General features: G+C 41.3%; 1 protein-coding gene across 3 annotated transcripts in view; it reads left to right on the forward strand.

Moving 5' to 3' along the window:
• Positions 1 to 12639, forward strand: part of ROCK1 (Rho associated coiled-coil containing protein kinase 1) — a 177726-nt gene that overhangs the window by 79916 nt on the left and 85171 nt on the right. For all 3 annotated transcript variants that reach the window (XR_012644448.1, XM_074987345.1, XM_074987346.1), the window contains exons 11-16: positions 2505 to 2571; positions 5197 to 5285; positions 9917 to 9965; positions 10798 to 10933; positions 11355 to 11446; positions 11582 to 11828. Coding sequence is in view for 2 of the 3 variants with exons in the window: in XM_074987345.1 (XP_074843446.1) it covers positions 2505 to 2571; positions 5197 to 5285; positions 9917 to 9965; positions 10798 to 10933; positions 11355 to 11446; positions 11582 to 11828 (680 nt within the window). In the remaining variant the exon portion in view is untranslated. The remainder of the gene's footprint in view (positions 1 to 2504; positions 2572 to 5196; positions 5286 to 9916; positions 9966 to 10797; positions 10934 to 11354; positions 11447 to 11581; positions 11829 to 12639) is intronic.

Below are 12639 nucleotides of genomic sequence, written 5' to 3' on the forward strand. Positions count from 1 at the left end.
TTGGTAGCACCTTTGCACACACATGGCTCTCCACCCCTTCTTCATTGCTCCCAGGCACCACCCTCTGATGCTCTGATTAGCTGGAACTCTGGCCAATCAGTGCAGCAGTATGAAACCTCCAGATAGGCTGCCAAGGCTGCTGCTGCTGCTCCCCCGTCTTCCCTCCCGAGAACAGCAGCGACTGCCACAAAGCCTGGGCCTCGGAGCCACTTTGCCCCCTGCCTCCCCCAGCTCTGGCAGAGCAAGTGGTTTGGATTTGAACCGTGGTTTTCCTGTCTGGCCCACAATGCTGGGGGCTCCACATCCCCAACCCCGCTGTGGGCTAGATACCATGGAGGGGAGCCCTGAGCCTCAGGGTCTAGATCCAGGCAAGCCAAGAAGTGGATTTGGATGGTGGGCCCAGGGTTTCCAATCCCTGCTCTAAAGATTGTTTGTGCTGAGTTTCCATTATCCGCACAAGCATTTGTAGGCATGTACCACCAGGCTGTGCATGTGTCATGTGCACAGAGTGACTCAGCGTGTTTGGTCTCAGGGGCTTCAGGAGCTGAGAAGAACTTTCCTGCAATTGTTCTTCCTGGCTGACAAGGACCACCATAGTGCATTGCACGAGAATTAATAGTTGGGAGAGTGGCTCTCCTGTGCTCGAGCACTGTGGAGGAAACTGTCTGATTTTTCTTTAAAGCAGTGAGGAGCAAGCTGAGGGCAGGTGGAGGCTGGTGATGATAGTATAAAGCATAGGAGACTGAACCTGGGGGGCATGGTATAAGATGGGGACAGGGATTGGGGTCAAGATGGGGATGAATAGGAAGCATAGGAAGGGATGGAGCAGAGTTCGTAGCAACTGAAGGAAGCCAAAGAGAGATGCCTGAGTGGGAGGAATAAGAGGTGGATGAGAAGAGAGTCCTGCATCTGCACTAGAGCACCCATATGTTGAGATCCTGGAATAAAACCTAGGATTCCTGAGCGGCAACATATCCTGATGTGGTTTTCAAGCATTCTTGTTTAACACTTGAGAAACGCCAAGTGCTAATTAATCTCAACTGAAATTTAAAAATAAATTCAAAACTGAGGAAAGGAAATACTTTACTTGGTGCATAATAGGGTTGTAAAAGTTTAACTGGTTAACTGATTAAACAGTGGAGAGGCGGAGGCTGCTCTGGCCAGGCTGGAGGGCCCTGCCTGCGATGCACCCCAGGCGCATGCGTGCGCGCGCTCTCTCTCTCTCTCTCTCTCTCCCCCCCTCCCCCCACTCCCCCCAGCCCATTAAGCCCCACAGAACTGAAGCAGCCCTCTCTCTGAAGAAGTTATCCCTAGTACATAATGTAATCTGTATAACTCAGCGCTGCAAGATATTGTAGATCAAGTGCCCACTGAAGTCTGTGGGAATCTCTTTGTACTCTGTAATGGACTTTGGATCAGATACTTAGTGCAGAAAACAGAAAAACAGGATTCAGAAGAAGGTCACATTAACACCTATTCTTTTGAAATTTCAGGAAAAATCACTATTTATCAAATGGAAAAAGTAGGATAATACATGATCTTAATCTTGAAGGATGAGATTTGGGGTTGTCACAGATCTCAAAGCACAGTGGAAGAAAGGGCTAACGTTACTTAAAGCCATCTTTTTACCCTCCTGATTCTGGATACCTCAAGGGGCCAAGATGGCCTTTGGGGTAAGCTAGACAGCATAATTTATGGGAACTTTCTGATTTATGGGAGCCTGTCATTGTCTGCCTATTAGTAATGATGCATTCCACAATATCCTCGGAACTCTGTGATGCTGCCTTGCTTCCAGGACATCCATCCCACCCCTTGCCCTGCCCCAGGCACTGTCCTTACATCAGGACATGGGAGGGAGTTGTCTGAAGAGAATGTCTTCTGCATGCTAGAGTACTTCTTCCTGAGTTAGATCCAAGGCTTTTTTAGCCTCTTTATGCCACTTTGCCTTCTTTGCTCAAGTATAGGGGTTGGGAGCAGAATCTCATCTCAAGCTTTTAAGTTAATCGGCAACTTATTTACATTTATTTTTCTGACTTCCGTGATCATGACAAATACGTATAGACAGGGATGGCAAATAGACATGAATATCTTCTCAGTACACCAAATAGATGCCACACCATAAAACAGGCATGTTCTCAAGGAGTCCAGTGCAGCAAGTCTTTCCACCTATGGAATTACTGTTAGCTTCACTGTGAGTTCCATGGATATAACCCTTGCAGAGTTGACTTCTGTGATGCTACTCCTATGAGTAAAATTAAGCATGTGAGTGAGTGAGCGCAAGGGCCCAAGAGAGATGAATCAGGGAAAACAAAAATTTTAAGTTATTAAACAAGAACTACTTTTTTTTACCTAGAAGAATGGTAAAAACTGCAGATTTCTACTTAAATAACACAATGAACTGCTTTTTAATTAAATGTGTTTACACCTTACCATAGAAAGAATGCTTGCATTTATTTTCTGATAAACTTGCTTTTAAACATTTCCAATTACATATTTTGTTACAGGTATTTATCTGTCTCTGCAGAAAATTCAAATGACAACAGAACAAGCTCCAGCATAGATAAAAGCCTGGTGTGTATTTTGATGATATTATTTCTTTGTAAACTGACAGTGGGTACCTCAAAATTCTGGAGTAACTTTTGCATATTCTGCATATTAAAATTCTGAAGTAACTTTTAATATCATGAAGTGGCTATAGTGTTTTGCGACATGAAAAAGCAGCACATTTATTTTAACTACGCAGATTATCATAGCTATGAGAGCAATCAGGGAAACAAAATTTCAGTTCTGAAAAACCAATTCATAATTTTAGAAAAAAGTTATCCTAACCCAGAATGGAAAAAAGCTCAACTGCACAACCTGCTCTGTTTTATGTCTGTTTTTGATGACTCTATAAAAATATTTCTGTAGGTACTACTGTATTAATAATTAAAGGACAGAGAAACCAATATCTTGTTATATCTTGTATTGGCGGATGCTGATTCTTTGAGCCTATTTTGACTGGTTTCCTTTAATTTCTTTCTTCACCTGCCTTTGGTTAGCGATGTGAGAAGTTAAGAATTCAAGACCAGATTTTCAGATATTTGGGTGCTGAAAGGTGCAGGCAGGCATGTGATGAGATTTTCAAAAGTGTCTGATCAGGCATCTGAGTTGCATAGTCATTTTGAAAATCCCTTAAAATAAGATTTCTTTGTTGTTTGAAAACTTCTTTCACCAACTGAAATACTTCCAATAAAAGATCTTACCGTACCTGCCTTGTCTTTTTCTAATATCCTGTGAGCAACACGGCTACAACAACCCCGCAAACAGTGTTAAGTAAATGTAACATAAGGTGGTGCCTAGGGCTAGGTGTACGTTTCTGCAAGATGCTCCGTGCCTCCTGAGTGCCTGTAGTTTTTTGGGAACACACTAGGTTTTGAGGATTTTTGGGATCTCATAGGATTTGACCTTGAGATTCTAGAGTTAGAAGGAATCCAAACTCCTTTAATTGAAATTCTGAATCTGTTTGGAATCAAGAATTAGCTTTAGTCATCTGTTTTAATTTAACACTTGAAATTCATTTCCCATTAGAATCTAAAAGGTAAGTGCTAAAAGATTCACAAATTCTTTTGCAGTGGATTTTCAACCTTCTCACAGCTCAGGAGGTACAACCGGACATGCAGAGTCATTGTTAGGAGTGCGTGGCCCAATCGCTAATGACTTCAGAGAGGTTTTTGTTCTCTCTTCTCTAGCGTAGGCTGACTTCTCCAGACTCTCCCCTCCCCAGCTTGCAGAACATAAACTGAAAAGAAACAAAATCATATTTTTATTTCAACTGCTCTGTTAGTTGAATTCTGGGCTCTCACTGGGAGTTATTTAGCCTCAGACTTTTGTAGAAACTTCTGTGAAAGACCTCGTCTAATAACTAAGGTAACTGGCTGCAGCAGCTGCTAGCATAGCATGTCTGGGCAGGCCGCTTAGGGAATTGCACTACACATGCAGCCAGAGGCGCAAGGCAGCCATCTCCAAGACAGCAGGATGGAGTACAGAAATTCCTTGGCTGCCATCCCCAACTGTTAGTGTGGACAATTATTCCTATATTTTCCCCTCCCAAAAAAAGGCCTCCCTTGCATGGAGAGACAAGACAAAAGACAAAAATAGCAGCCCAGACACACAGGCGCAAGTAGGCATGAAGAAGTCCTCCTCAGAATATGTGCGAAACCAGCATCAAAGCTTTTATCCAAAAGTATTTAGATTCTATTTTATAAAAAAAGTAGCAGCACATCTATGGTTTCTTCCAGACAACCTAGCTGGAGAGGAGTTGCTTCAGCGGGAGAATGGGATATGTAGCAAGACTGCTGGGGCATATTTCCCTTCAGGATAAAAATTGGAATTGTAAATCCCTTTGCATTGTAGCCCTTAAAATATGATGCGTGAAGAATGGGAGAACCAACTAAGGCAAAGCACCTGAAGAGACTGAAAATAAAATCTACATTGTACCTCAGCAGAGATATGCTATGCAGTAGAGCCTATGGAAAATCTCTCAGATTGGCTAGCCATTTCCTCCCTATCAGAAGCTCCCAGATCTGATTCTGCTTCCAGAGCTGTTGACAGGCAAAAGATTTACTAAAAAAGATTTGTAGCTCTTCATACTGAGGGTGAAAATTTTTTATATAAATAAAAATAATTTTTCCTGTAAGCTGTGCAACAGTAACTTGGGATTGATCTTGTAAACACTTAAACATACATGTAATTTACTTGTGGTTTTTCAGTAGTACTGTTCATGTATGTCATTTTATTCTTGTACTTAGATGTTTGCAGGATCAGGCCTTACTCAATTTTACATCTTCTATATAGTATATCTTATGAACTGAGACAGCACTGTAGGAATAAGTTGAAGTTTGATAGAGAAATACTTTGCTTGATTTCTCAATTGCTACATTGCATTGTTGTTTTGTAGTTGAAGTATTGTAAATGCCTCAAGAAGGGAATATTGCACTTTAATAACCAACACAATATAGTCTTTATATATTTCGTCCCGTGCCAGTGCGCACGTGCTGAGTGGAAACCAGTCTCTCCTTTCCTCTCTGTCATAAAATGCTTGATATAAAATAGTCTATAAAATTATTTAGCTAGTCCAGGCAAGTGCTGCAGCATTTTAACAAGTTTCATAGACCATAATACATATTTCAAATATGTACATATGTATATTTTAAGCTGGAAGATATGCAGAAAGCCATCTATCAGTTGGAAGAGCAGCTTCAAAATGAAATGCAGTTGAAAGATGAGATGGAGCAAAAGTGCAGGTAAGGTTGAATTTAAGTACATTTTCACAATTAAATAATTTAAAACAGCAGCTGTGTGAAAATTAAGTATAACAACAGTTATCAATATTGGTATTGCAGTAACTTAGACATCACTTTAATATTTGTATCTGTGTTGTTCTTGTGTATTTAAGGAGGAAGATAATTTGTTTGTGTTGGTATTACTAAAGTAGGCATATACCTTACCCCTCAATATTTGAACAGTTTTTCCTTCCATTACCCTGATAGGTTTCACAACATCCATGGGACACTGTGAATGCTTAGTAGTGTATGTTCTTAAAAAACTGTACACACCTTATAAACTAGTCTTTTGGAATTTAACATTCTGTATGTTAAATACTGCTGCACTATTGAACCATCCAGTGTGTGACTATGGTGGAGATTGAGGCTATGTCCACACTACATCTTAAAGTTGATTTTAAGGCAGTTAGCTCAATTTTACAATGTCACTGTCTTCACTGTGAATGCCATTAGGTAGATTTTAGGGACTGCTAAGGTCGATCTTATTATACCCACAAAGCCAGTCGGTTAGTGCCAAGTTCGAATTTAAAAGGTCAGATTAATGCTAGTCTAGAAAAGGCAATTATTGACATCAACTTTATTGACCTCCAGAGGCATTCCATATGTCTTCCACAATGCCCCACAGTTGTCTGCTCTGGCCACTTCCATCTCCACTGCTTTCCAGGTGTGCAGGAAGTAGGTAACAGGAAGCTTGCAAATTTGAATTCTGCTCCAGGAAGCCCTGGAAATTTAAGTGGGTACCTGGGCCCACTTTGAATTCATTTCTTTATGATCAGTGTGGCGATTGCATCTAGCCATGGAAAAAATAGTCCCAGCACAGGATGATGGTTCTTTCCTGCACAGGATATAGCATGTTGCCAGCTCCTGCCGCACCACACCACATGGTGACTACGCTGTGGGGGTCATGCTTGTACAAGAGGCAGAGAAACTTCTTTTCTTTGGTTCACTTTTGTAGAGGGGCAGTGTGCACCCTCTGACAGGCGCCATGCAGTCAGGGGCTGTCCCCCTCCCAACCACATCACGTGGCTATCCCTTGACCCAATAAAATCATGTCTGTGATACAGTGAAGACCATACTGCCAGATGGAACCATGTCCTGGCTTTTGTGTGCAGTGAAGGCTTCAGAGTCCCCCCCTGTGGCAAAGATTTCGGGGGCTGGCTGTCTTTGCTTATGTTCTTGGTATGATAGTATGCGTTGGGGGTGGGGTGCTGGCAGACAGCCAATGAGGGGACCCTGTCAAGAGGTCCATCAACTACAATCCACCTCTGGAAAAAAACCCCCCGAAGGGACCTGTCCTCTGAAGGGACCATCTCAACTGGTCTCTCAACTTCCACCCCCACCCTATAGCGTGAACCATCATACTAAAGCAAGCTGCAGAAATTTGGCTCCATTTCAAGAAAGCACTTTTTGTTTTCAGTGAAATAAATTGTTTTTGTTATTATTTGCAAGATGTCATACCATAACTACATACACTTATCCCTCGTTTAACGAGTACTTGACTTAGGAGTACTTGTTAAAACAAGGGAGACACATACAACTGAACTTCCCCCGTTAATACAAGCCAGCCGCTGGCTGGGGCTGCGAGACCAGCAGCCCTGCGGCTGGCTTCACTCCAGCTGCGGAATCCCCGGCAGGGGGAGAGGGGTGAGTCTGGCAGCCCTGTGGGGTCCCTGGCGGCAGGAGGGAAGGGAGTGAGTCCCGCAGCCCCCCAGCTGGCTGCACTTCAGCTGCTGTATCCCTGGCAGCGGGGCAGAGAGACCGGCAGCCCTGTGGCTGGCTGCACTCCAGCCATGGGGTCACTGGTGGCTGGGTAGGGGGGCGAGAGCAGCAGCCCCATGGGGTCTCTGGCTGGGGCACTGGGAGACCTGCAGCCCCACCCCCACCCCAGCCCAGTCCCAACATTCCCGCAGCCCACAGCTCCCCGCACAGCCCCCCCCCCCCCCGAGTCCCAACACCCACCTATCCTGTTCCGTGCCAAACCCCCTGGTTCCCCCACCCCCCAGGTGCCTCTGGTGCAGCCAGGAGGAACAAGCCGCCACCTGAGCCACCTACAGATTTCAACTCACCCTCCCTCCCTCTCATGGCCCCAAACTGTCCCCAGCCTTTAACTCTCTCCCAATCCCAGTTTCACTTACTTTTCAAAAGCAGCGACACCTGCTGCCACTCAGAGCACTTGGAACCAATCAGAGTCTTTTACAAGTATTTTAATAGGAATTTAGTGTCCCTCTTATGAGTTTTCGCCTATGAACAAAAAGTTAGGAACCAATTGTTGTCATATAGTGAGGGATGAGTGTACTGTGCTCTCAAATGGGGAAAAGTAGCTGAAGGACCAGTTGACATGACACAGTCACCTGGGTGATCCTAGGGCACAGAGTCATTTCTGTCATGTCCCCTGGCTGGTGCTCTAGTTGGCTGATCAGGGAAAAGTTGTACCTAAAGGTGTTCTTTCAATGGGGGAGAAGCAGCAGAGCAACCAGTTTACGTGGTTCAGTCACCTTCTAAAGCCAGCCTATTTCCCTACTTCTTTCCTTTTGAAAAATACGGTCGTTTGCTTTATTATGGAGGGGGAATGAGGGCAATGCAATGTGGGAAGATGACATCACATACCCACAACCACTTGTGAGGCATTTTTTTCCAGTACTGCACCAGTGGGTGGGGGGAACAGAATGCTACGGGGCTGAGGGAACTATGGGATAGGTTCTCACAGTGCACTGCTGCAGCAGTCGATGTTTGGCAGTTCAGTGTGGCAGCACTAGCTCGACTTTGTGGGAAGGTGAGAATACTCAAATTTGAATTTATAAAACCCAGCATTATAAAATCGAATTTATATCATAGTGTAGATGTAGCCTAAGTCAGAAAAGAGTACCAGTTTTGAGTACTAAATTCTGTTATGTTCTTGACAAAAGTAACTATCTGACAAATTAATGTCTATTGCACCTTCATCAATATGAACATACAGTTGAAAGTCCTGGCATCTGATAACCATACAATGTGGTGTGCACACAGAGTTGTTGATTGTCTTAGAAGAATTGCTACCCAATTATTACAGGAATTCAGATCACGTAATACTATTTAATACATAGTGTGCTATTTACACATGTCCAAAGTTTCACTGTCCTCATACTGACTACCTACCACGTAGCAGCATGTGGGATGCTAGAAATATATTCAGCACTTGTATCCCTGCAATCCAAACATGTATTTAGTAACATCAGCGTGTCCTCTGAAGTCTCACTGTTAAAATAGTTTAATATATGGCTCACAGATTTGATTGTATATTTGGTGTAAACAGCTGTGTAGTTAATGCGGGGTGAATCATTTTTTTACAACTTTTCTGGACAGAAGTAAATAACTATAGCAGGTGAACAATTCTTTATTGTTTAATGTTTACAAAGGCCAAAACTAGGGACAGATATCCATACCAAATGTGTAAAACTGGCAGAGATCTTACTGTGAACTGAAACAGGAGGGAGGAAGGAAGCTGGGGTGTGTGAAATTTCATAAGGTGAGGGAGGGCAGCATGATTGGCCGCTATGTGACAGGCTCATCCATCTCATTAAAATGTTGAAATATGCACTGCTTTTATGTAGGTCTGTTTACATTTATATAACAATTAATGAAGTTTCCACATTTTACATACTTATTTTCTTACATCTGCCAAAAGGTTTTTGTTTAGTGAACATAACTGAAATTTCTGTTGGTTTGGGTTATGTTAGACAGATTGGGGGGTGCTGCTAATTGCACGGCTGAAAAGTGGGGTCCAATGTAAAAAGTTTGCTCGCTCTGAACTAAAGGATGTTCATGTTGCTAGCTACCCAGTTCATATTTCCTTTTTGAGGTGTTATTCAGCACTTATTTCATATTTTCTCTACAGTAATTTTGTTTTTCCAGTTTTCATCTAGAGAGACTTTTCTGTGGCAATACCATGTAGATAGACTTGTATAGATATAGAATAGACGCATTTATATGGGTAATAGGCTATTGTTGGGGATCTGCATTGTTAAGGCTTAACTAGACAGAGAAATGCAGGTCATTATATTGAGTCTAGTTTAGACTCCTGATTAGTTTCCTGTTGACTCTGGTATTCCATCTCGGTGAGAAGTGCAAGGAGAGTTGATGGGAGAGCATCTCCTGTCAACGCCCTGCAGTGAAGACACTACAGTAAATAGATCAAGTACTTTGACTTCACCTACCCTATTCATGTAGCCGAGATTATATAACTTAGATCTATCTTCCTTCGTAGTATGGGCAAGTTGTTAGAGGTGTGAGATGTGCAGAACTGGAACCATACTTTCTAGAGAGTGGCAGAATATGTATTGACTAACATTTACTAGTTCTGGGTTTAAGGACAGAATTTGACTCACAATTTTCAACTCACATCATCCACAGTGACATGTCCATGCACTTGAGGATAGTGTGACTATAAACTATTTAAGTTGATTGCTGGCATTTTTCAATTTATAATGTTTGTTTTAGGATAAAGCAGCATGCACTTAGTAAGCAGTTTTTAGATAATGGTCTTCAGTAGTTTTACTATTTGAATATGTAAAAAAAAGTTTTGTTTATATATTAAAATAATTCATTATTTATAGAACATCAAATGTAAAACTAGACAAGATAATGAAGGAACTGGATGAAGAGGTAAGTTTGTGTTTTTCTTAATCACTGAATTTTTAAATATGTTGAGTCTGTCAGTGTCCTCATATAAAGCTAGAGGTTTATAATTTTTCTAAAAAATATTTGCACTCTTATTTAAATTTGAGGATAAATCTCCACATTCCAAAACAAAAACAATTTTGGCCATATTTGTTACAAAAATGCAGAATGTAGTGTAGATGTCCAGGAGTTAGCCCCTGGTGGACTGCCAGACACTCTATTTACTGTCACAGCCGCGGGTACGGCCATTCTCATTTTCCATTGGCTGAGGTTCATGGTTGCTGGTGAATAGGAGCTGCAGGAAGTGGCGCAGGCTCTGTCACCACTTCCTGCAGCTCCCGTTAACCAGAAGTAATGAACTGAGGCCAGCAGGAGCTGTGAGTAGCCGTGCTGCAGATGTGCAGATAAATAAAGCATTTGGCAGCCCGCCCAGGCTAACTCTGGCAAATCAGCTCTGGCCTGCAGATTGCTTGTTGCCCATCCCTGGTCTAGCACACCATTATGCTGCAGTTTTCATAAACCTAGTGAATATGTAATTTTTTGTTTGTGTGAAATGGCATTATCCCAATGAGTTAGTTGGTTTTAATCAAAGACAAACTTCAACAGTAATGATTGGTGTTATTAGATTCTATTCTGCAACCCTCCTATTTCTATTCAGTCTCACTGGGTAAAATCCTGGCCCTTCTGGCTTCATTTGAGTCAAGATTTTACCAGCTGAAGTCAGTGAGACTGCTTGTAGAGTTGCATAATAAAAACAGTTTGTAGGATCATTCCATAAAATATAAATAAAAAATGTCCATGTTTACTGTAATTTCAGGGAAATCAAAGAAAAATCTTAGAATCAACAGTAGCTCAGGCTGAGAAGGAAAAGATGGTGCTGCAACATAAAATAAATGAATACCAAAGAAAAGTTGAACAGGAGAATGAAAAAAGACGGAATGTAGAAAATGAAGGTAATCAGTTATTAGTCATGTGACAAATGTTGGCATGTATTTTACTGTACGTATTTACAGATAATTTACTTTTTTCACATTTTAACCATTTCAGAATAGATTTTTTTTCTTGAAATACTGATTGCTAAAAAGATTAATCTTTTTGTCAGAGATATCAAAGGAACAAAGCCTTTTGTGTTTTTGGTATTTCAAGTATCAAATTCTGCCTTTAGATCTATGCATGTGAAGTGCCTAGGGATAGATAGCCAGGTATATACATTCAAGAACAAAATTTGGCCTCAAGAATTTAAAAGAACCTATCCTAATTATTTTACTGTCTATTTATGTAGAAATATATAGTAATGTCACACAGCCTTTCTGTTCTGCTCTGTTAGGAAAATTGAATTCCATATTTATTTAATACTTTCATTTCTATGTTTAGTGTCCACATTAAAAGATCAGTTAGAAGACATGAAAAAAATTAGCCAGCATTCGCAAACTACAAATGAGAAGATGACACAATTACAAAAGCAAGTATGTGATTGCTTTTCAGTGTTTTCATTGTTTCTTCAAATTTGGCATACTGTATTGGTTATATAAATGTAACAAAGCTGAATTTATTAGTTATTGTACCTTGAACAGGAATCTTTCCTTTTCTTACTCTAACAGCTAGAAGAAGCCAATGATTTGCTAAGGACAGAATCGGATACAGCAGCAAGATTGAGAAAAAGTCATACAGAAATGAGCAAGTCCCTAAGTCAGTTAGAATCACTAAATAGAGAACTTCAAGAAAGATGTAGAGTTCTAGAGAGTGCAAAATTGGAGATGGAGAAGGACTATTATCAATTGCAAGCAGCATTGGAAGCAGAACGAAGGGACAGAAATCATGGATCTGAAATGATTGGTGATTTACAAGGTAACTGTACCTGCGTGTGCAATTTTTTAATGTTGCTGTAAATACTTACTCTTAGGAAAAAAATTTATAATTTCACTCTGTTGCTCTGTACCATTGTCAGAAGCTTAGAAAAGATGTGCCAGTTGTTTTCAAAGAGATTAATTCTATTTGTTTTGTCTAGCAGAGCAGTAATCAACATATGAATTGCATATGCCTAGAGGACTAGTACTGGAGAAAATATGTAAATAGTTTAAGGTGCTAAGTGTCTTAGCAATCCTTATTAACTCAGATACGATTCCTGTGTGGCTGAATTTTAGGGAAGAAAGGAAAAGCACTGTTGCTGACAGCAATGTTTCTTCACCCCCCTTTTTCCATCTCCCCCAATGATTTTTCTGAATTCTGGGACGGTGACACAGCAGAGGTAATACTATATCGTGTTCAAAGCACCACTCACTTTAGGCAGAGCGGGTATTCTTCGTGATCCTTTGAGTTAAGGACCAGGTTTTTCCTTTTGGCATGTATTAAGGTTTTACAGTTGCAGTGTTATAGCAGAAATGGTAACAACTGCTGTAGTTTAGGATACAAAATAGTTTCTATTGTAATCCATCCTTTCTTTGTAGATGTTTGAGAGGTGAAAGTATCAGTAAGTTCCATACAGTTTGGAGAGCTGTATGTTTAAGAGAAATATTAGATTCTTCTTTGAGTGCTTGCCCAGGTCCATTCCATAATATGGGTTTGTGCTTGCCACATGCACTAGTGCCAAAATTTTTTCTCTCAGCAATATCCTACCTAGGAGAGCAGACCTAGTGACCCCTCCCCTGGAGCGGTGCCT

This window comes from Carettochelys insculpta, chromosome 2 (assembly GCF_033958435.1).
Source record: "Carettochelys insculpta isolate YL-2023 chromosome 2, ASM3395843v1, whole genome shotgun sequence".
NCBI lineage: Eukaryota > Metazoa > Chordata > Testudines > Carettochelyidae > Carettochelys > Carettochelys insculpta.